At 36.6% G+C, this 25,432-nt stretch overlaps 3 protein-coding genes across 4 annotated transcripts; 1 reads left to right on the forward strand and 2 right to left on the reverse strand.

Annotated features, from left to right (window-relative positions):
• The first annotated feature begins 136 nt into the window (after positions 1-136).
• LOC109066484 (ras-related and estrogen-regulated growth inhibitor-like protein) lies at positions 137-3,114 on the forward strand. Its single transcript, XM_042772636.1, has 4 exons — positions 137-673; positions 783-836; positions 939-1,000; positions 1,672-3,114. The coding sequence occupies exons 1-4, from the start codon at positions 559-561 to the stop codon at positions 2,095-2,097; spliced, it is 657 nt and encodes a 218-aa protein (XP_042628570.1). The 5' UTR covers positions 137-558; the 3' UTR covers positions 2,098-3,114.
• Positions 3,115-3,390: 276 nt separating this feature from the next.
• On the reverse strand, positions 3,391-14,346 carry LOC109066416 (perilipin-2-like). The gene is made up of 8 exons (XM_042772635.1): positions 14,212-14,346; positions 12,835-12,875; positions 12,552-12,750; positions 12,278-12,360; positions 11,007-11,244; positions 10,389-10,576; positions 5,994-6,260; positions 3,391-4,649 (listed from the first exon to the last, which is right to left on the reverse strand). The coding sequence occupies exons 2-8, from the start codon at positions 12,859-12,861 to the stop codon at positions 4,197-4,199; spliced, it is 1,455 nt and encodes a 484-aa protein (XP_042628569.1). The 5' UTR covers positions 12,862-12,875; positions 14,212-14,346; the 3' UTR covers positions 3,391-4,196.
• Positions 14,347-15,471: 1,125 nt separating this feature from the next.
• LOC109066486 (synaptotagmin-11-like) lies at positions 15,472-25,226 on the reverse strand. Of its 2 annotated transcripts, none has more exons than XM_019083516.2 (4): positions 24,961-25,226; positions 20,428-21,344; positions 19,462-19,582; positions 15,472-18,854 (listed from the first exon to the last, which is right to left on the reverse strand). In XM_019083516.2, the coding sequence occupies exons 1-4, from the start codon at positions 24,992-24,994 to the stop codon at positions 18,544-18,546; spliced, it is 1,383 nt and encodes a 460-aa protein (XP_018939061.1). In that variant the 5' UTR covers positions 24,995-25,226; the 3' UTR covers positions 15,472-18,543. The 2 variants fall into 2 exon arrangements, with proteins under 2 accessions (XP_018939061.1, XP_018939062.1); XM_019083517.2 differs by lacking the exon at positions 24,961-25,226 and adding an exon at positions 21,434-21,576.
• Between the last annotated feature and the right edge of the window lie 206 nt (positions 25,227-25,432).

Genomic DNA, 25,432 nt, shown 5'->3' on the forward strand with positions numbered 1-25,432 from the left:
AGCGGGGGCTTGGTTATATAACATTGTTTAAAAAAATAAAAAATAAATGAATAAATACCGTTAGAAAGACTTTTTCACCATATACAAAAAAAAAAAAAAAAAAAATGCAAAACGTATAACGTTACCTTCATATAACAGAAACTTTTAAACAGTAGGTTTTAATAAAAGTCAGTCTCTGGAATATAATAATGGCACAGATTGTAGTTGTATCCGAACAATTTTGTTATAAAACATTTTAAAAACCTTTTTTATTGCTTTACGAATGCAAAGAAAACACGCATGATTTAAGACGCTCTCTTGCGCTAGCAATTTTTGAGGGCTGTTTGAGTCGATTGTGGTCGAAAGACGAAAAAACAAACCTTGATGTTGATGTAGCCTAAACTGGGCTGATCACGTGGCTACTAGTTTTTGACGGTTTGCTAATGCGAACAGGCGCACTGTTCTCTGATTGGTTTAAAATCGACTCAACTTCCATAAGCCCCACCCACTGTTTTTATATATAGTTGAAGTAGCTCGTGAAGCTTACACTCAAGACATTCACGGGCTTCACAAGGTGACATGGTTGTTCTGGTCAAACCAAATCTTCAGTTGGGCAGCAAAGCGATGGATGGAAATCAGCACAAAGTTGAGGCTAATGTTCTGCTGCTTGGAGCAGAAAATGTTGGGAAGTCAGGTGAGCACAAAACTGAACTTGACTTTGAATGCAGAGATTTATGTCATGTTTCTATGGTCTATTTGGTTAAGCTTGAGAATAATAATTTATTATATTTTTTTGTTTGCAGCCCTCACTGTGCGATTTCTCACCAAAAGGTTCATCGGAGAATATGGGGATATTGGTACGTCAAATTAGATTTAGCCAACTATAATACCATTCATAATAGCATACAAGCTATGTTGTTTATGAACGAGGACTTTAATTTCGATATGCTCTCTTTCAGAATCAATATACAGCCATATTGACAAGACAGATGGGCGAGAGATAGCCTTGAATATTTGGGACCCCCATCAACAACAATTACGACTAAAAAAATTATTACTACTATTATACTATTAAAAAAAATTTTTAATATTTTTTTTTTTTTTTAATATTTTACATTAGTATATTATATCGTTTCTAAGTATTCACCATGAAAATAGACAAAGATAGCATGGAGTTAAAAAAAATGGTTTGTGAGTGTCAATTTTGTATTTTGTTGAAAAATTTAATTATTTATTTACCTTAAGCTTTTTTGTCCTAAATTGGTAGGCTCTTTATTATATTAAAATAGGGTTAGGGTAAATACAAAAAATAAATAAATAAATAATATAAAATCTGAAATGATACATACAGTACCAAAGAAAAGTTTAAAAACCTGACTGAATTAATATTTCTAATGAGCCAGCATACTTTTAAAACTGAGGAAATATGCTTAAATACATTAAAGTTGATTTATTGACTAATAAAATTGTACCTATGAATTAAAGAATGAAGGGAAAGCATAATAATTAGTAAAATATAGTGAGAATAATAATCATATTGAATTTTATACTTTATGTATGTGTGAAGTTGACATTATTTTTTGTCATATTTAATTATACTGTAAATAAAGATTAAAAACGTCATTTATTGCATTTATTCAGGTTTTTTAGATCATACTTTCTTGTTGAAGTTGATGTGATTTGACCCTCTGAACTCTGATTCTCCAGAGCTGTGAAACCACTGAATCCATCAGTGACAAGCAGCTGCAGTGGGCAGACGGTGTGATCCTGGTCTACAGCATCTGTGATCGCTCCAGCTTTGAGGTGGTCCGGGAACAGGTGCAGCTCATCCGCCAGACTAGGAAGCTGTCCGCAACTACCCCAATCATCATCGTGGGGAACAAGCGAGACCTGCTGCATCAGAGAGCCGTGTCGAGTGAGGAGGGCAGACTGTTCGCCCTCTCAGCAGACTGTGGTTTCTTCGAGATCTCGGCGGCTGAAACTTACCACGGTGTGCTGCTGGTTTTTCATGAAATCCTGGACCTCATCAAGGAATCCAAAGCACTTAAAAAGGGAATGGTTGGAATCAAGGGTATAGTCAAAAGTGTGTCTGCAGTGTTTGGAAAGAAACGAGAGTGAAGAACTGTTGAAGATGATGAGCAAGATGAAGATATGAGGCCCCTGGCAGCCTAGCATCTAAATAGCTGAGAAGAGGACCCCGGCTGATAGGTTTTGTGGGCAGAAGAGAGTCACTTTTGCCTTGTTAACCTTCATGGATGCTGGAAGGAAAAAGAATAAGAAGACAGCATGTTAAAAGTTCAGAGCCCAGTGTTATGGTGAAGAAAAGTAGATGATATTTGTTACAGCAAGGCGATAAAAGATGTGCTGAAAATAAGTGATCCTGGGCTTTGATGTAAGTTGGTCACTGGGTATGTGCATTGAAATGAACCAAGATGGCCCAGATCTGTCGTAGTTCTTGTCATTTCTCACAGAAAGATCCTTCAGCTCTGAACAAATGATTTAGACAAATTCAAGTGAGCTTCTGCTTCAGATTTCAGACGCCTGAAATATAGAGATGAACTTTATCTTCCCCGCATTGTTCCCATTTGAGTCTCCACTTCCATTTATATATGAATTATTAAATGTGGCAAGTGGGAGGAGACTATATGTAGTAAAATGTATATAGATATTTGATGTTTGTATTGTAATTTCCATAACATCATTTCCTGGATAGTTTTTTTTGAGGTTGGTGGTAGTATAAATGCAATTCGAGTAAAGGCACATTCACACCGAGGGTGATGACTGTAACTGTAAACTTTAATAATCATTCTAATGAATGATACAAACAATACTGTTGGACAGCCAATCAGAATCAACATGACTAAAGCTTGAGCTTTTATTGTCCTTTGGTGTGTATGCCAACATAGTTACTGTTAGAGTTATTATTATAATTTTCTTTCTTGGTGTGAACTTAAAAGTGACATATAAAGAAATTCAGAGTGAGATATTAAGAGTGTCTGTACATGTTATTCTAATATATCTGTATATATTTGAATCTTTCACTTTTGTATATAAACACGCTGTCTTTTAGTTAGACCTTTTTTGGAATGTTTTTATTGCTTGAACGACTGATTTCAATAAAGTGAAAAAAAAACATGCCTTGATTATTTGTTAACTATATATTTACTGTATTTTATTTATTGGATTAAACATTTAGACTGCATTTGAATGTTTTCAAAAACATCTTACGGGCCCGAAATTTTGAACAGGATATTTGTCTCTTAAGCTATTTATTAAGCAAAAACTGTAAAAACGGTAATATTGTGAAATATCTTTACAATTTAACCAAGGGACATTTACCTTTTTTACACAATCAGCTATTCATTCTATACTCAAATATCACTCAAAACAACAATAACATTTTATAAAATGTTTTATTGTATTTAAAGTCAATATAACATCTGTAATAGGAAGGATAAAGGCTTTTAGGATATTAGTTATAAATGTTTACCAAGTCACATAACATTACATGCCTGTCTATGTATAACACACTTCACTTTATGTTTCTCACTCAGTGATTACACATCCTTGATCTTAAAACATAAAACACACCATGAATAATCAAAGTCACATTAACAGTATCTTATCCTCTCCTCTCGATTGAACATGCGTGACCTTGGACTGCATGTCAAACCAATTTTCAAATGTTTCACTTCCAACTGATCAGAATCCTTGCATCATCTTGTTTCACTCACTGATCTAACTACAGTATCAGTCATTCATTGACAGTCTACAGATTAAAAACTGCTTATAGTGTATAAGAACTAAGAAAGATGAAGAATAGAAACAGTTTTATTTGGTCTAAACAAAATGTTGTGTTACATGCTATTAATAATAATATATATATATAGAAAAAATGGTGCTCTGTCATTTCTGCTCATTTGTTAAGTTGTTTCTTTTGCCCTACTGTAACTTCAAGAAACAGGCATTTAAAGCTAAAAACCATTACATACCCAAATGGCACTTCAGAGCGCAAATCTGTAAGTAATGCACATAGCTTAAACAATGCTTTATTTTAACTTTTTAACCATCTACACGTACTGAATGCTAGGCTAATGATGTTATTTAATAATCAGTCACCAGATTTGTTTTTGTAAGCCTACTACAGAAGCCATTGTATGGATTGTTGTTTGAATGCTCTGATTACATTGAAATCTTATGTTTGAGAAAAGTGGAGCCTAATGTTCTGTGGTCTCCACCACAGGTATGACCTGATCTTCAGATGAAGGGCCAGAGCTCAGAAACTCAAACGCCCGTTGGCTCTGTGTTACTAACTGCATAATGGGAGCCAGCAGGACCTCGGTGGCTGAGGAACTGCGGCGGATCATATCAGTGGTGGGCACAGCCAGTGTGTCAAAGTCGGGATTGCCTGAAGGCTGGGAATCTAGCTTCAAACTGCCTTTACGGCCATTTGCTGGGACTGGGGTAGGAGTTGGGGAGAGAGCTGGGCTTGATGGAAGCCCGCTGGCAGACCCGCGACGGGAGCGGGCGTTAAGGCTTCTGCGGCGACGCGGGCGACCGTCCATGGCCTTGAGGAAGAGATTGTTCGCAGAGTCATGGCTGGAGGGACTCTCAGGAAGTTCATCTGGAATTGGATTGTTTGCTGCATCAAGATCAGAAACCTGTTTTACCTGAGAGTAAATAAGCACAAATAAACACAAATAAACACAACAGGAGTCGACCACTGTGCATTACAGATTATAAAACCAAGATAAATGACAAAGAGAGAATTTTTTTTAAGTCGTAATCCAAGACTCTGATACTAAGTTTGATTATTAAAATTTTGTGCAACCATTTAATTTATTATATTTTTTGAACAAAAGAAAAAAATCACTGCTCAGATCTGCTCTTGACTGAATAACTCCTTTAGCTTTAACTAATATATATTAAATGTAAACATTATAGTATTTCATACCTAAATACTGTTAGACATACCTGAAAAATTTGTGCTATTGCTTGGAATTTGTTCATATGTTCTTAACTGACCATTTACATTTTAGTACAAGGTTATGTATTTTTTTTATTTATTTTTTTTTTTTTTTACTAATTTTGTTATATAACACACAAACAGTAATTGACACATTTGAAACTTTTGGAATTGTATATTTGCCTTAAGATACTCAAGGTATGCAACTTAAATAAATTCTTTGCATATAATTTCCTGAAAAAATTATGTTCTTTTTCTTGTTTTAATTTTGATAATCCATTACATATTAGAATGGTATGTTGTCACTGAAAACTGACTATTACCTTCACCTCGCCCCACCTGTCAGACCAGAGTTGCACCCCTTTATGCTTTCTTTTTCTTTTCTTTTTTTTTTTTTAATTAAAATGCATTTTGCTAATTTCAGAAAACAGAACTGTTTACAGAGAAAAAAAAGTACAAATATTCACAATTTGGTTTGAGCTTCAAACCCTTTTAAACTCTGAAACCGAAAAGTGTTTTTAGACTACAATAGTTCTTATATGTGAGTGAAGTTTAATTACGTTGTACAGTGTCTTGAAAGCATTATGTACCTGATCTAAAATGAGCTACTATGTTAAAAGAAAAATGAAAAAAGCAAACCCCTCATTCCACAAACACATTTCCCATCACTGAAAAGAAACATGGTAACCTGGAGAGAAAACAAACCAGGCCATGTGACTAATGCAACACACTTAGATGAAACACAGATTTACACGTTTAGTTTTTATGGGAACACAGAGTGATATATTTAGCTTTGTTAATTCTATGAACAGATGTGTTTGGCAAAAAAAAAAAAAAAAAAAGTTTAGACTGATAGAGAAAATTGTTTTGCATTTGTTCTGTTTCATAACATGATCCTAGAGTGTTCTTTTACACTAGAACATGTACTTGGATGTTTTTGAATTTTTACATTAGAACAGGTTCTAGTGTTGTTCTTGTGTGTGTGTGTGTGTGTGTGTGTGTGTGTGTGTGTGTGTGTGTGTGTGTGCGCGCGCGCGCGTGTTCTCACCAGTTCATAGAGTGGGGTGGTGTTGATGAGCAACTGTATGAGAATCTGTCCCAGTTCCAGTAGTTCATTCATGATAGTGCGTACCTGGGTAGGCTGAGCCAGTATCTGCTGTACAGGGGGCAAAACCTTCAGTGCCTGTATACCTGACGTGAGCTGAGCCACAAGAAGAGAACCCAGCTCCTCCACACGATGCACCTGAGTCGTGTAAAATGAAAGAAGCAGCTGCAGCAGGGACTCCACCATCGCCATTAACTGCATTAGACCCACCTGACAAATGACAAACATTACCTAATCAGGAAATTAGTGAAAATGTTAGACTTGAAAATGAGACCGTTATGCATTAAAAAGGGAATGTGACACCACAACTGAGCAATATACAGAACTTTAATTGAGTCACGTTTTTGTTGCTGAACCTAGTGGCCTGGAAATGGGGCCTTAGTTTGATCAAGTGGCAGTAATGACTCTGTTCACATACCCACACACTGCCTGCAGGAACGTTAAAGGTTTATTGGGAATACACTCCCTGCTCTGTGGAAATAAATCAACAAACAACAGAAACTGCAACTGCTGTGAAAATCGGCACTGTCACTAAATAAACAATTTTGAACCAGATGTGACTAACAAACTACATTTAAGTTGAATTTGAAGAATAGAAATATTTTAAACTGGGGAACCATATTCAAGTCTGGCTTATTATTAAGGCTGGTCCACAAAGCCCCCCATGCCACATGCAGCCAACCTCTCACGTGGAGCTTCATGTGCTGCCAGACAACGTGAGCGTGAGTACACAGAGCAAATGAACAGCGCCAGTCTGGCAGACACAGGCACAAACAGTCCTGCTTTGGCAGTAGGACCCTCCTACTATTGTCGGTTTATTTAGGTGGAGGAGAAAGTGGGTCATCCATATTTGAAGGTCCCCTCTTTGTTCTCAATTCCCATTGGGCCTCCACCTCGCTACCGGTTCACTGCACAGCACATGACCAACACGTGAATTACTGTAAGGCATTATGCTGCCAAGTCTGACCGTGGTATGTTGCTGACAGCTCAGCATCACTCTTGGTAGAACATAATCTGTCACTCACATTTCTGCAGTCCAGGACCTCTGGGGTGTCTTTTGAGTTTGTTAATTAAGACTCTTTTGAACAAAGTGCACTTGGGCTTTCATGCTCTCAGCCCTAATTACTCTCCACCCTCCTGCTGCGAAAGCACCAAAGGACCCTGTACAGACAATAGTCCACCTTGGCCCTTTGAACCTCAGCACACAAACTTGTCTACCCATATAAAACATAAAGATCTGTATGGGTAGACAAGTCTGAGCCTCTCTGTCTGATAGAGGTCAGTTGAGGTAGAGTCTATCTGGACACGAGAACAACATTTTCCCATCAGTCTAACCAGGCAGAACTGAGGGGTACTCTATGCTTCACTGATGGTATTGAGTAGATTCTTGGGAACAGTGGTAAAATGGAAAAATAATAATGTTGTGTAAAGATTATTACTCTAGGGTTAATACCTTAAGATATATGTGTACCAGGGTTCTTCTTATGAAAATAAATTATATATAAATATATATTATCACTGTATACAAATAAATATACACATAAATGTACCTCTCACTCTACTGATTGATGCGTGTATATATGTTGCGTGGTTTTTGTACTGGAAAATATGTGGATTTGTCTGTCTTAGCCTTTGTATAATAACTCCTTTATCAGTGTAATTGAATTTTTGGATGCTGGTGGGGGTGGGGGATGGGAAGATAAAATGTATATAAAAAAAATTTCTTTGGATATTTTCATTTTGTCCTCAATGTTTCTTGTCAATAAAAATATGTTTTAAAAAAAACAACAACAAGTAACAATGTCAAATTTATATTACAGATTTATAATTTATTCATAATTTATTATAATTTTATTGTTGGTAAAATCTTAATGTTTTTTTTTTTAAGTCTCTTATTCTCACCAAGGCATCATATTTGATTGAAATACAGTAAAACAGTAATATTGTGAAATATTATTTGAAAGAACTGTTTTCTATTATAATATACTATATAATATAATATATATTCCTGTGAGGGAAAAGCTCAATTTTCAGTAGCCATTACTCCAATGTTCAGTGTCATATAATCCTTCAGAAACTGTTCTCATATGATGGGTTGATATTCAAGAAACATGTCCTATTATTATCAATGTTGAAAACAGCTGTGCTACTTAATAATTTTGTGGAAACTGTGATACATTTTTTTTTCTTCTTTGATTAATGTTATAAAAACAGCATTTAACTTTCTGTAACAATATAACAATATAAAATTATTAATTTCTTTAAAGTAAAAATATGACCCCAAACTTTTAAGCAGTAATATATATAAATGCTGTCGAACCCACAACCCACAACCCTAAGGTTGTGGGTTCAAGTCTCGGGCCGGCAATACCACGACTGAAGTGCCCTTGAGCAAGGCACCGAACCCCCAACTGCTCCCCGGGCGCCGCAGCATAAATGGTTGCCCACTACTCCGGGAGTGTGTTCACGGTGTGTGTGTGTTCACTGCTGTGTGTGTGCACTTTGGATGGGTTAAAAGCAGAGCACAAATTCTGAGTATGGGTCACCATACTTGGCTGTATGTCACGTCACTATATAAATGCTGGCAAACAGAACAGTTGTCTGAAGGTAGAGGGCTTGATTCTCCTGAAAGCGGGCAGTATGTTTGTTCTCCTCATCTCATATTTTTTCATCCTGTAGTGTGTTATCTGTGTGTGCGTGGGTGGGTTAGTGGGTGTTTAAGTCACATGCAGCAACTGCCAAACAGCACGTAGCACTAGATCCCACTGGACTTCCAGCTCAATTATGACCATCTTCTCTCTAAACAAGCACTTCCAACAAAAACACACTGCAGCCTGACTTCTGATTTCAGCTTTGATTTCTGGGAAACAAAATATTGCCTTCCTTTTACACAAACAGAAACGTTTCATCATTTATTTTTATTACCATTTTGAGTCACTAAAGGACTAATATGCTAGACCAGGGGTGGTGAACTCTGGTCCTGGAGAGCCGCAGCCCTGCAGAGTTCAGCTCCAACCCTAATTAAAAATCACCTGCCTGTAGCTATCTAGTAACCGTTAAGACCTTGATTAGCATGTTCTGGTGTGTTTGATTAGGGTTGAAGGAAAACTCTGCAGGGCTGCAGCTCTCCAGGATCGATCAGATGCTCTATCTAGCCTGAACATTAACTTTAATATGAAGAAGTGTACAAATGAGTGATTCAAATCAGAGGTGATAAATCTACTTCACTACTAGGTGACTAGAAACATAAATGTAAAATATTATTGTGTTATCAATTAGGTGTCTTATCACTTTGGCATGGTGTGGATTAGTGTGAAAAAAGGTCATACACATTATGTTTTCAGCTCAGGGTGTAAAACAACTGGAACTCTTCTTGGGACTTGTCTCCCCCTCCCCATGCCCTTTGCTTGAATGTGTCTCAGGGGTCTTAATTTGGAACAAGTAATTACTGTGATTTTATTCTATGTGGGCGAGTCTGCAGACTAGACAGGAAGCCCTGAGGGTGGCAGGGCAGGGTGAATGACTGCAGCATGGTACTGCAGCACGTAGACTGTCTATTTTAACTTCAAACTCCAAGAAGAGGGGATATGCTATGGTTTGAGGATGTTCTGAGGAGGCACTCCCCGCTGATATCATCCTGTCAGTGTACATGGTTGAATCTCTCACCCAGACATGTCTGCATCTATATTTATTTTGTGATTTAATCTTTAACATACCACTCTCCATTACTGGCTCGTGACTCACGTCCTCATTATCCTGGGTCTCCATCAGTGTTATTTTAGTACATATTTTCTGTTTTCATTTAAATTTTAGTTAAAGTTTTATTCATTTTGTTGTTTTTTGTTAAGTAAAAAAAAAAAAAAACATGTCTATATAGTTTCCATTAAATTTTATTTCATTTTTAGTTATTTTAGTACATAACTACAGTTTGGCAACTGGTTGAAATAAAAATAGGTATTTGCATATTTAATTTTACTTCAGTTAGTATTTTTTTTTTAAATTGTTTTAGTTTTCGTTAACTATACTAAACCTGGTCTCTTTTGAAGGGCCCACGTCCTTTTTTCCCTACATGTAGGAAGGTCAAATAAAAACATTTACTTTAAAATATGAAAATTGTTAAACTGGAATATAAAAATACTTAGTTTGGTTCCCCTTTTACCAGTGATTATGTTTCAGGACTTGATAACTACATGTGCATTTTTGGAGCCACTGAGAAACTGGTTGATGCAGTTAGTTTAGGAAAAGAGTATTTGTGCCACCCTCAAATAGTCACTACGACTTTATTTAGTTAAGATAAGGTCAAAGATTTAGCTATTTGTTTTTGTAAACAGGGCCTACCGTTTCAGCAGCTGCTCCCAGCATCTGCAAAACGCTGTCCAGTCTTTCTCTCAGCCTCATCAGTCTGTGGTACAGCTGAAGGTACAGGCACAACAACAGGCTACGGATACGTGTCCACATTCGAGGCTCTTCTTCATCATCATCATCATTATCTTCATAGCTCTGCACTCTTCTCTCCCACTCAAGACCTGCAAGATGAGAAAGTGCAAAGTAGTTGTGATTTCAAAACAACCTCTATTACTCATAATTCAACTGAAGGAGTTTTTACTTAGTCTAAAATTGAACTCTTAGTGTAATATATATATATATATATATATATATATATATATATATATATATATATATATATATATATATATATATATATATATATATATATATATATAAAGCTAATTTGATCAAATATTGTTATTACACGTTTGTCTATATCCCTCTGAAAGTAAGATGGTGCCAAACGACTAGCAAAACAGAAGAACATTTGCGCCCCCGTATGGTTAATTCTTGTGTACGCATTTTTAAAACATTCTTAAAGTGGTTGTTTCATGATAACGTCAGACAAAAAAATTACAAAAAAAAAAATTTCTCTCTGTCCGGTCAGAGCCTGTATGACTTTCTTACGCAGCGTGGGTGGCAGAGGTAGATAGAAGGCCACTGCCGCCTCTGACTGAGTGATGAGCTCATCCAGACCAGCGGTCAACACTCGCCCTGGTGCTGATTCTTGAGCTTCCGCCAGGAGGCGCGAGCTTAGCTGTATCAGTTTGTCCCATCTGTCCACGGCTCTGTCCAGCTCATCATTCACTCGAGACTGCGCAGCATCCAGCCTCGAGAAAAAAGCGTCTTTCAGATCAGCAAGCGCCTGAGGGAAGAGAAGGCAAGCTGAGTAACATTAACAGTAAAAAGTAACAGTTCACATTACAGTGTTTCGGTAATAGAAGTCAGAGTGCGCGAAAAGTCGCCTGAAACTAACAACAACGCTTTTCGTTCAGTAACGCAAACAACACCAATGAAACAAATAGGCCTACTGTTATTATTTGTACATATGATTAATTTAAGTGAATCACACACACACACACACACACACACACAAGTATTTTGTTTATAAATTCTTTCAGATTTTCAGTTGGATTGCTAACCAGGCGTCATGTGATGTGTTATCACGTGACAGTATCAAAAAGTTCTGATAACAGTAAAAGATATTCTGACAGCTAATAGTCGACTTTTGTTCCAAAGATCTTAAATCACTATATTTGAAAGGCGGCAGCTCGATTAAACTAATTCAGTGTCACAGCAAGCCAAGATGTGCAGAACCACAAATGAGAAAAGGACAAAACTGAGGTAAAACATAAACCATCAGCGTTGGCATCAGCCATAAAAAATAAATAAATAAATAAATAATTCACCTACCTTTGATTACCTCAGATTAACAAACGCTACTGATGCAGTTATAAATTAATTAAAAATAAATATTAACATTAAGTAAAATATCTATAAATAAAACAAAATGATCTAGCAATAAAGTCTTCTTGCCTCTTAATTCGCTTAATGGATTTTTTTTAAGCAAGTACTTACTCTATTAAGGTAAAATAGCAAACTCACTATGTATGTACTGAAGGTCATTTTAAACAATAAAGAAATTAAAAACGATTTACTTTTTGTGTATGTGCAAAAATATAATAATAATGTATGGTTTTAGTTAAATTTAAATACTTAAAGTCTAATTAGTTATTTAAATTATTTTTAAAATAGAATTAATATAATAATTGTAAGTTAAATAATTTGAAACTCAACTAATTTTGTTCAAATAAATGTGCTTTTACCAGACAGCCAAGATGTAGCAGCTGCGATAAACAACTGTTGCTCCAGTTTCTTCCACTCTCTCACACACTCACCTCATCTGTGGGCTGCTGGAGAATCGGGAAAAGCTTCTCTAGTTGCTCTAAACCCACCAGTGCAAAACTGTTCACTGCCTCAACTGCAAAGGCAGACATACAGTGAAATCACCATTATCACCCTTAAAGACGTCATGCATTTTGTTAAATGTTTTAGAAGTGTATCTCTTTCTTTTGTCCAAGTATGTCCCAACTATGAACATTTGATTTCCAGTGATTGATTTTTCTAGGTTTATGTTATTTTAGTGTTAGAGATACCACATGAGGAACTCACTTTCTGGTTCTAGGTTCTGTAGCAGAGGTGCTGCTTGTTTCAGGGCTGCTGTGGATGCACTACGGACGCCTAGCTCTGCTACACCTCCTACAAACCCGAGCAGTGGGTAACGACCTTTCACACCCATGTAGACAGAAGTGGCCTGCTGCAGCGCTGAGCTGATGAGTGGCAGTTTTGCCACACGCTTTAGCACATTGCCCTGCACAGGCAAGTCAGTGTCTTATTAAACATGGTAATGATGCAATAGATGAACAGTGTGGAGTGACCCTGCAAGAAAACTCACCTCACTGTTTAGTTTTGTTCTAGACATGTCTTCTTTGCACTCTGGAAGCAGAACATAAAACATTCATGATATAGAGGGTTTCTGTTATTATTATTATTATATTATTTCTTATTCATACTTCTGACAGTATCATTTAATTTCAACTATGTCAATACTGTTCTAGATTCAATATTTGACCTGCTCATGCCAAGTCAGCTGATGTCACAAGACAATACCACTCTATGTTAGAATTTCCTTGCTGTGGAAATTTCATTAAGCATTAAAACCACACAGGCCATAATGATCTACCATTCAAAGAGTAAAGTATAGAACACAGGAAAAAAAATAGAAGTCTGTCATGAAGCCTTGAAAATTACTGTGATCAAATACCATGGTTTTAGACAAACTTTTATGAAAAAAATAATGCACAGAAGAGCAGTTTATTTTTAATTATTTTCTGAGGTATATTTGAAAAACATTCTTGCAGTGAACAATATTGTGGGATAAAAAAGTGTCAGTGGTTTCAATCAATCTGTCATTTGATTTCTGGTGCCCCTGAAATGTCATATAAGGTAATGGCCCAGACCTTCACCCAAAACTAACGAAACCATTAAAAAACAGACATTTTAAAATGTTTTTGAAATCTCTCAAACATTTCTTAAGATTAAATGGAATCTCCAGATCAAAGGGTTCTTCAGAATGTTATCTCATGGAATAAAATCCATCTGTGTCAAATCTGATCAAAGCATTCTCACATGCCCGTTTATAATATCAAATTTGTTGCATTCAGATTCACTCTTACAGATCCCAGTGGAAGTCAATACTAAGCTTACCTGCAAATAAATAAATAAATAAATAAATAAAAAACCTATATCTGAATAAACAATCATATTAAAGATAATCACAACAATTTATAATCTGCCTAAAATGGTGTTGTGAGTGAAATGAATAGAAAATTAATTTTAAGATGAAGACCAGTCATGAGACTAGACGTATAAAGCTTGTGTGAATTTGAAACAGAACATTGATCAAGTCTCCAATGCTTCAGGTCATGTTTGCCTTTCATTATCTAAGAAATCAGATGCAAGGGTACTGATCCCGGTTCAGGACTCTAAAGGATATGTTAAGCACCTGTCTATGTTTATGTTACAGTAAACCAAAATTATCAATCTCTCTCATATACTCTTTGGTAGTCAGCTATAGTTACGAAGTAATTCATTTAAAATGTTGCACAAATTTTATAATAAAAATTATGTATTTTTTAATGACATTTATTTATTAAGACCAGTTTCTGAGTAGTTGTGTGACTACAGATTGTGCGTTTGTCATGCTTTTGGTTATTATAGAGCAGATGTTAAGCGGAATGTCAAAAACTGTCAAAACAACAACAGTTCTTACCTTTAAGATGAATGAGTGTGTCCTTTGAGATGGTAAAATGTAGAAATAAAAAATATCTTTATTGCAAGCCTACTAGATTTGCTCTTTTTATTAGGTCTCAATCCTTGTCTGCTGTGTCTGAAATGAGGGTTTGGTTGGACGGATTTGTCATTTTCATGGTAGATGCATGTGATGCCCCTCATTTAGGGTGCGGCCAGTCCACGTATGCCGAGACGTTTTCATGACGCTGTTTGCTAGATTGTTGGTTTACCTATCAGTGTCAAAGACTGTGTGATTGTGTCTGTTTCTCACATATGACATTTCTCACATACACGCTTACACTTTCTTGCATTGATTCAGATGAAAAATAGTCTAGGACATGCATGGGGTATTATCATTTATACCATCTTTATTCTTTAAAATCTGTAGAAGGACAATATATATCAATGCAGATCTTTATTGTGATCAAGTTGTATTGTATAATTGCACAAAATTGTATGAACAACAAATCTCAAAGAATGTAACCTAAATGTGACTTAAACTTGTGATGTATGAATATATCTACAGTGTACAGAGAGTCAGATATGTCTAGTCAGTTATGATTCTAATGTCACAGTTCAAAAGTTTAATGGGTGTTCAACCCCCTTTATATATATCAGCATTCCTGTGGAAGCATGGTCTACCAGAAGCTTGAGGTTTCTTCCAAGAAAATCAATCTTTCATTGGAGATTAAGTATATTAAGGTCATCTCACGTTGCCAAGTCATAACTGAAACCCTTCACAAAGACTCTCTTTGGAGAGTCATGTAGTCTCATATTAGTTTGCCTCATTTCCCAACTTAAAGAAATGACTCAGTAAACTGGACTTTTTAATAAGTGTAAACAATCGTTTGAGCCTGGGGAATTTCTCAGACTTGCCATGAAGCTTCTGGAGCACTACTGTATTTTTTCATTTCCTAATCAAACACGTCTGATGACAACATTTAAAGATTTTATTTTTTATCAATAATTTAATCAGTGATATAAGAGGGACACAAAAGAACCCCTCATGGTTAATTTAGTAACTGGTGTAAAATATTTCATTTTAATTGACGTCACTGCTCACACCACAGATATTTGCTTTGGTTTAGCTTTAATACCATTCATATACTTAAAGAAAACCTTAATATTGACATATTTTGATTTTCCAAAAGTTCTTAATTTTATTCGACCCATCTCAACCAGAAGCACATTTTGAAAATATCCAAATAATATTGGAGTGAAAATATACTAGGAGAGACAATTCAGTTGTGTATCACGTTTATTTTGCACATTCAGTGGGTGTTAAGAACACTAACATACAGGAGGGTGTTTAACATTAGCAGAGCTCTCACAGCATTTTGCAGTACAGTATATGTCAAATATTCACACTAATACAACATTTTGAAGTGTCTGGCAAATTAATTTTTGAACACCAAAGTGATTGTGTATAGGACACAATAAAAAAAAAAAAAAAACTTTAATCTGGGTTTTTTTTTTCTCTGTGTATTGTTTGTCACACGGATTGAATCTTTTAATATCTTTCCATTTTGTCACACACAAAAAAGTATCTTCTATCCGAAAGACATTACTTGGAGGATAGTGTGCACTTTTATACAGGGAGTGTGGCTTGAGCCTTTAAGAAGCTTGAATGGAAAGAAGCATTTTTCCATCCAGAATTACAGTTTAGAATCTAATATCTCTATGACAGACAAACCATGTGCCATAAAACCAGCTGACCATTGGCGGTTAATTTGTGGGGAATTGATCGGGAATGTTCGGATGTATGTTTAGGATGTGACACTGTGCATTTTGAGCTTCTCAGATCTGTTATTGTCTCTGCTCTGATGGGTCTCCTCAATCTTGGGCACATTTCCTGCTTGGGATTAAAATACGAGAATCATTTACATGTTCTGGTTTCGGTTCTGATTCTGGTTCTTTAACAGTTGATTAACAATTATTTTTAATACTTCTAAGGAAAATATATTTGGGGAAAATGCAATTACATTGTCAATTGCCAACTGATGAGTTCATTTCAATAATAAGTACATTTAAAACAATTCTTATAATAGTCTTTTTAGGCAGCATAAATGCAATCCAATGATTGACCTTAAATATATTTGACAAAAGTACTAAACAAACTATTTATTTTATTAATATTTATAAAATACTAATAACAAAACACATAATATGTATCTTTAAACTACACATTGTTGTCATGTGAACAACCAGTCAGTCATTACGCTAAATAGTTACAGAAGAATCATTTTTGGTTCCCCAAAGAACCTTTAAGTGAACATTTCATAAAATAAACTTTTTGTTTTCTTAGTGTAAAGAACATTTTAATAATCTAAAGAACCTTTTTCCACCTTCAATGGAACCTTGCAATGGAAGGTTCCATGGATGTTAAAGGTTCTTCATGGAGGCATCAATGCCAATAAAGAACCCTCATTATTAAGAGTGTACTATAGTTGTGTTGTGTGTTCGATACATTAAAAAGAACCGACTCGTTAGAGTTATTTGTTTGCGAATCCTAATATACTGGTTGTGCTAAATGATTTTGATTTAGTAAAAAAAAAAAAAAAATTAATTGGAGCCCTTTTTTTGGGAATTGCACTAAACTGTGCTGTATGTTTTTGATTCATTAAAAAAAACTGATTCATAATTCGTTTTGGATTTGTACTACACAGGTCACACTGTATGGTTTGATTCAATGAAAGTCCTGAATCATGAGCCATTTATTCTGTAATTGGACTACACTGGGCTCACTAAATGTGTCACACTGTAACTTCAGTAGCGGTGTTGTGGCACTGTGCTGAATAAACGGTGTAGGAAATTTAGAAAACAGGAAACATAAAGTGTTAGCCAAAAATGCACATGCGATAGTCGTTAAAGGAGATCTGTTTCCAGTATTTTTTATTTGTAATGGAATCAGCTCTGATTTTTGGTGTCCAATCTTAATTCTTAGTGTATATAAAACACAGTACACTCTATGCCAGATTCAGACCTCATTAACAGTGAGGAGCACCAATCAGAGATAAAGGCCCAGGCTATTCGGCAGGCACACTGGCAAACCATGACTTTACAAGTTCTCATCACAAAAGAGAGATGTAACAAAGTGGTATAAGACAAAAAAGTGAAAGTGAGGTGAAGGAGATATGCTTGAAGAACAGACTGTTGTTAATGATAGAATAACATGAACATCTTCCCCCTTGACTTTACAAACTACAAATGATAAAATGCTACATATCTTTCCATTTCCCAAACATCACACCAAAGAGCTCAGAATGACCCCGGAATATACCAGAGCTCCAAACTACAAACACACCTCTTTGTCTATATCACACAGGATTTAAAATGAAAGTGAATCCAATCCACCTTAAAAAGGTCATCTAATGACATTGGCTAGTACAACCTATGAAACAGTGAAGCACTCTTTTATGGTGAAGTGAAGCTCTGATGTATGAAATTCATACAGACAGTGACATTCAGAGTGTGTTTGTAGCATAGCAGTGCAGATTAAGTTATTCAGGGCCAGATTTACTGAAAGTCATTGCACAAGCAATAAATCAGGCCCAGAGTGCTGCCAATAGGGTTATTGTTGTACAATCACATGACTCAGCTTGTAGCTGTGGAGAATGTGACACAGCAGGAATCTCCGAAACATCTCAGAATACAAGCAGAACAGAACAAATCATACTTTAGCGTAGATCATACAACCTCTGTGTCACTTCAGTGTATTTCTCATACAGTGGAGAATCAGTACATATCAGAAGATGCTCATCACAAGCTCCTTCAAAACAAACTCCTTCCACTAACTTTAAAAAATGTGGAATTCCGTAAATCAGATGTCTCAAAAAAAAGAGCCTGTTTAATGCACGCCAGCATCACAAATCCACACAATGTCCTGTTCTGGAGTGAAATATGGAGCATTGAGACATGCGTTAAGTTTTATAAGTACAGTTACAGAATCCCAAACCTCATAAACGTCTAACAGTCTGTCAATATATTTTTGTTATTTTGGTCTCGTTTATTATTTATCATGTATGTTTGTGTTTAGGCAGTGTGTATGTGTGTGTATATGTGAGTAACTGAGTGAGAACGTAAATGTGTACTTGTGTTTTTAAAAAGATTCATTTCCGAGGCCCATCATTGCATTAGCAATGACATAAAGTTGGCTTAAGTCTTTTTTTTTTAAGTCTTCCTGATAATCAGTTACCTTCCATGTAGTGACGGTAACAAAGGCATCTTTTCCCAAAACTCTCTCTTTCATCATTAAATGGTTCCTGTGAGCCTGTGTTTGAGTGTGTGTGTGGAGAGAGAGTGTGGTAAAGCTCTAATATTCGCTGAGCATGTGCCACTTTGAGATTTGGCGCCGTGGGTTTTGGCAGACCTCCTGCCAGTGGGTTGCTCCCGAGGGACAGGGGCTGTTTGCGCCAAGCACCAGGCGTCCCAAGGCTTGGTTTTTAGTAGTGCGGTCAAAGTCCATGACTAGGAACTCGATAGAGATGTCTGGCAGCAACTCAGCTGGCACATCGTAGATGAAGGATTCGTTAAAGACTGGATTGAGAGTGAACTTCTTCACGTGTGTTTTCTTCTTGGCAATGCGCTTTTGGCCATAGAACACATTCAACTTCACATACGGATCTAGGACACAAAATAAGACAGGTTTAAAAATAAGACAGACTTAATTTAATATTAATTTCATATATTGTAATTTAAAAAAGATGTAATTTGTTAAGAATTCATGGTGTATATTTGACTGTCAAAAGTTTTGGGTCTGTAATTATTATAATTTTTTTTAATCATTACATTTATTCAGCAATTTATCAAAATGTGTTACAAATAAATCTATTCCAAATAAATGCTGTTCTTTTAGGCTTTCTATTCTTAAAAAAAATCCAGCAAAAATGCATCACGGTTTCCACAAAAATATTAAGTTCAAATATTTTCAACATTTTTAAATGAAAAAATGTACCTTGAGCACTGGATTAGCATATTAGACGGAAGTAATGGCTGCTGAAAATTCAGCTTTGCCATCACAGGAATAAATTATGTTTTAAAATATATTCAAATAGAAAATTGCAATAATATTTCATAAAATCACTGATTTACTTATTTTTGTTTAAATAAATGCAGTTTTGGTGAGCATAAGAGACTTCATTAAAAACATAAAAAAATCGGACTGACCCCAAAACACTTAAACGAGTGCTGTAAAAATAAATATATAAAAATCATTTAAATGTACAATTACTTCCAGATAGGCCAGTGATGTCCAGTTTTGGAAGGTGTTTCGCTTTTAACACCACCACACTCAGCCTGTGAGAAACCGGCTGATAGGACAGAGAGACCAGCAGCTCTCCACGGCTCACGCACTGCAGAAATGCAAATACACAGACACAAAAGTTAAAAAGAGACAACCAGTTTAAGTATTTAACACAACATAATTGAATAGACCTTTTTGGTTTGAATCAACATTACAATACATGTGAGAATATCCCTGGGTTCTCAATGCACCTCTACAGCACTTGATGGAAGAACTGCAGAATAAGCAGGTAAATGATAATGTGATAGCAGCTCTTCAGCACATGGTGTATTAGCAAAGGAACTGATCAGATGCATTAATAATAGGTACAAAATAAGTGGGCTGAAGACTTGTTAATAACTTGTTTTCCGTTAATCTTCGCAGCTCATCCTTCAGAGCTTGGGTTCTGTGTGGAGGCACGAGGAGGCTTTCATGTACGTGCCAACTGGATTGTCTACGCATCCTCTAAACCCACTCAGTGAGCAGGAGGATACGCAGATTTATCAATGACTCCAAACTTCAGTAGGAGGATGAGACAGTGATGCACAATGATTCAGTGCTGAGCTCATACAAGTGTCAGACTTATAAAAAGAACCCAGATGAATCAGTCACACAAACTGAATGCAGAAAAATAATTATTACATTTCTTGTTGTTATTACATTGTTATAAATATGTATTTAGAATGTGTACAATATATATTATAAATAATAATAATAATAAAAAAATATTATTTTTGCTTTCAATCTTTTTTTTCATATAAAGTTCCATGTATAAAGAACTTTATAATGCACTGCATTGTGCTACTGTATGTAATGTAGTAAAAATCTGAATTTGAACTAGGTTTAATTAGATAGACTGAGTTTGTGGCTCATATGTATTTTTTTTGTGTGTGTGTGTGTTATGCTATTTCTCACCTGCATACTTCTCTTTGTGATCTGTTGCGTAATATGGACCCGGCCTGTACTCGGGTCCACACCTGCCAGCGGAACCATTGCCTCCCCGATCACATCGTCTCGTGAGAACCGATCAAAGCTCAGCACCAAGAAGTGCAGAGTGAGATCTGACAGGGAGCTGTATGGCACGCCATAAAATGTGAAGGTCTCATCAAACGCAGGTTCCAGAGTCTTCCTCAGGACCCGAGTCTTAACGCGATGTTTCTTCTCTGGGAGAATGGTCATCTTCACATAGGGGTCAGCACTGCCCGCCTGGCCTTCCACTGCCAGTAACCCCCGAGCCTCCAGGATGGTGACCACCAATGCCTTCTTGGGCAAGTTATAATCGATTGCAATGCTGAGATCTCCTCGGCTGGGCTCATCTGCGGGGGTGAAGGGTGTAGCCGTGTTGGAAACCGTAGTACTGGAGGTCTGACTGCTGCTAGCAGAGCTGCTGTCCAGACAGCAGTCATCCGCACACATGGGAAGTTCCCTCTCCAGCTTGGGAACCTCATGACCACTTTCCTCAAGCCTCATCTGCATTTGTTTCTCTCCCAGCAGGCCTCTTTCTGCAGCTGAGTCCATATCTACGAGCACCACTGGGCGGCCATTGTTGTTTTGAGCCCCATCGGTGGTCTGGGATCTGGCCTGGCGTGCCACTCGTATGAGCCTCTTGCTGCTGGTAAGCGTTTCGGGGTAGATGCTCATTCCTTTCAGCATGTGAATAAACCTGTACGGAGGGTCTGTGAGAGGATCACTTTGTTCCGATTGGATTCCATGAAGCTTGTAGTTCGTCCTGTTGTAATGTTTTTGACAGCAAGTCCACACAAAGATTACTGCAATGACTGCAACGACCAACACACCAGCACCGATAAACCCCGCCAGCACTGGGGACATATCTAAAAGAGAAAAACAGAGACAGAAGAGTAAACTGACTGATGAACAACTCAGTCACATCTGTCTACATTCACCCACAGCATATTCCTACCTGGAGATGTTCACAAGCTTAAATGGTAAATAATAAAACAACAGTCTTTCTCGTGCTAGATGGTGAAAGCACAACAGCTCTGAACATGCAGACACTGACAAACCCACGGCAGACTCGCTTTATATCTACTTCATGCCCACTCCATCCGCAGATGCAGAGGAACATAACCATCCCACACAGCGACGACTGCTTCCGGTCTCACTCTGCAACACCCCAGCTACAAAATATCAGAGTGTTTGTCATTGGGATGTAAATGCATTTAATGGTATGCTACATTACAAATGTTGTTTAAAGACATCTTTTTGGAAACAAATATGCCACAGTTTTGGCGGACATATGAGACCTTGTTCTACCACTTAAGAAAGTATTACTTAATCGTTAAAAGTCCACTTATGTTATTCTTTGTGCTTAAGATTTTTTTTTTTTCTTCTACAGGTTATCTTAAGGGTTTTTCCATTGTTTTAATATAACATTATATTACCATGCGCATATATATATATATATATATATATATATATATATATATATATATATATATATATGTATATGTATATATATATATATATTATTTAAAGAAAAAAACAATCCAATGTATAGTTGAGATATGAGGCTTTATACTACAGAAAAGCATTAAAACAAAGTTTTTCAGCTTGTTTCTGTGCATATAAAAATATGACATGCAGATATTTATATCTATGGTATAAATATCATTCAGTGTAAATTGTGATAACTGTAAAATAATCAAGGGAATAATCGACAGTTATGATTTTTGTCATAACTGTTTTGAAAAAGGTGGAGGAAGACAAATATTCAAAAAAGGCAGCCAAAGTCATCACAGCCCAGAAAGAACAGCATGATGGAGCTACAGCCAAAATTAACAGCGTGAGGCAGACAGAAAAAGATATTTGCCAGCGCTCCACCCAGTCTGTTGTTCTTTGCTCCATCACTCTCACCCAACCCCAGACAAAGACCTTCTCCCCTCTTGCTAGATGATGCAAGACTTGGCAGGCTCTGAAAAAACAGCTGCTCCAATTACCTGGAAACCTCCCATGGGGCATAGACACATATGAACCATATGAAGCACAGGCAAACAAAGAGAGACACCTACATCACACACACATGCCCACACTTTTGCTTGAGTTTTTCATTTAAAAGGGTATCAAAGCTTCTGACCTCTCAGTGACATCTCAATGTCTGAATTCTTGGTGTACCATGTATTTCTCAGAATTTAAATCAAAATAACCTTCCTTTAGTGCCCTGACAGGTGTGTCTAGACTGTGTCTACACAGTAGAGTGATCAAATCTCGGAAGAACCAGATATACATCTGTCTACGGTGATGGTAGCTTTATGACTTAGTCATTGCTAGTTAAAACATTGCAGATTGGATTGCAGGAAGGAAAGACCTGTGAGGGTTGCTAAAAGAGCCCTATCAATGTTACACCCTTGAGGAAGGCAAAAGAATCTGCTAAATTACAAACAAGCACATCTGCCTGTGGGTGAGGACGATGAGTTAATTGATGCATGCTTGGACTTTCCCATACTAGAAAATGGCAAGACATCAATTTACCAACCCTGACAGAAATTAGTACTGCAAGTTATTCCAGTCCTGTAGTCTCAGTGTGGATACGTCATACCAGAACAATGCAGTAAAATGTCTACAATAACATTCATCTTGTCCCATTTAAGTTGTGATATAATGGAAGTAGAGAAAAAAAAATGGAAAGATTTTTTTTTATTTCACAGGACATGTATGACAGATTATGAGATCAAAAATAAGATTAGGAGTTCAAAAATTAAAATAAACATGTATGAACTTACTGTTCACAGTAGGATCATTAAGTTGCATTAAGAAAATAGCTAGGGTGACTTTCCATTTCATTATGACTTTAAAATATTAATATTACATTTTAAAAGTCTTTGATTTTAGGTTTTGAGCTGTTACCTAAAGCATTTTTAATGAATTAAAAAAGTAATTACAGATTATCTGGTTGTATCTCAAACAAGATAAGATCCTCCACTGTAAAAATGGCAAATAAATTGTTTTCTACACTTAATACTGTCTTACAGGATTCTATACAAGGTCCTATAGTGTAAATCCTACATGACTCTGCCCATCATCCAAAACACACGGTGCCTCTTCTGTGTATACATGTGCAGCCCACAGTGAGAGTGGGCAAAGAAGCAGTGTCTGGAGCGTAAACGTCTCTCGGAGGCTCATGCCAGATGGAGGTGGACACTGTGGTGCCAGATGGACACTCCTTTCCGTCATGTTATCACACAACCTCAGACACAACTCAGTTATGCCTTTACATTACCCCTAAAAAGTTTAATTTCCTTAAAGATAATGCTTTTTATATCAGTTTAGTGATTAAAGTGAAACATATAAACCAGAGTGACAACATAGTTCTACTCCGTTTACAGCTTTTCTTCTAAAACTGTTCTCACAGATTTGTTTTAATTCAGCCATAGTATAGAGGAAATCAATTATGTATAATTCTGAGAATAAACAAAATGATTTTAAACATAATCCCAGTATATTTTGTTTTATAATTGTTTTATAAAATTATTTACAAAAAAATCCTAATGCCACTTCTATAATTAGAGACTGTAAGTTGCCCCCATCCCATCTGAAAGAGGCGAGAAGATCCTCTTAACCCCAACACTTATACTGTCTAATCTGAACAACACAAACACCCTAAACCAGTGGTTCTCAACCACAGGGCCAGGGCCCAGAGGGGCATTACAATAAGCTCTGAAATGAGCAAAAACAAGGTTTAAAATATGCTAAAACAACTAAAATCTTTTTTTTTTTTTTTTAAAAGAAAGAAAAAAGAAATCCCTGTAACAACCATGCAAATAGAACTCTATGGGACATGAGGGTGTCTAAATGACGACCGAATTCATTTTAGGTTAAACGTTCCTATAAGAGGGTTTTGAACTATAAATGATTGAAACCAGCACGGACGAGCACTGATAGGGAAAACACACATTTGCATATTTGTGCTTTTAACTTTTAAATTAATATATATATATATATATATATATATATATATATATATATATATATATATATATATATATATATATATATATATATATAATAACTGGGACAGAGCTTTTGTGATAAATTTCCCGTGTGAAAACTAGCCCCATACAGTCTAGCTGGCGATTTTGAGGACACATGGGTGGAGGCTGTAATCTCAGCGGTACGCTTGTGTGTTTTTAACAAACAAAGAGCCCTCAGGTCCAGTCTGGGATAGACATCACGTCATTCCTGCTCCCATCCACTGCGCATCATTCCATTAAAACACTTTTGCAACATGGCGACGTTCACAAACGCTCACAATTTAATGAATCACTACGTGACTAAAGAACATATAGTCTTGCTTTAAGAAGCTCAACAAGCACTATCCAAAACCACACATCACAAATTAGTGCTATCTTAACCAGGTCAGGTGCATCCATAATGCGTAATAATTCATATTTCAGGCGTGTCGGGATGTGCACAGGCCTGCACTATACTCACCGTACGCCGCGCGTATTTCAGTGATCTCAGCCATTTTTAGGGTTGGGCGCGCTGCGATCCGGATGACAGGCGTGGAATAAACAATAAATGTCGACGGTTCTTCGTTTAGCTGATATAATGAAGATGATTCATGGCTACCTCTCTACGGTACGCGGCGTCCTCGTATCTGGTCCGGTCCAGGCCGTTGTCGGATGCTGCGCGCGCTGAAGGATGCTGAGGGTCGGGATACACTGCGTCAGATCGAGAGTCTGACCGTAAGTACCGCCCACCAGCAGCGCGCATCTCATGGACAGCATCCAAACACCGTACCGTCCTGTATTTTCCAGCAATTTCATATCCGCAGGGGTACATCCGAAGTACATTTCTCATAAGACATCGTTTAAAAATTTTAATTTGAAGTTTAGATATTGAGATTGCGGGGTGTCTAAATTGTTAAAGCGTGCAAAAAAATAAAAAATAAATAAATAAGAAA

The sequence above is a fragment of the Cyprinus carpio genome, chromosome A16, assembly GCF_018340385.1.
Source record: "Cyprinus carpio isolate SPL01 chromosome A16, ASM1834038v1, whole genome shotgun sequence".
In the NCBI taxonomy this organism is placed as follows: Eukaryota; Metazoa; Chordata; class Actinopteri; order Cypriniformes; family Cyprinidae; genus Cyprinus; species Cyprinus carpio.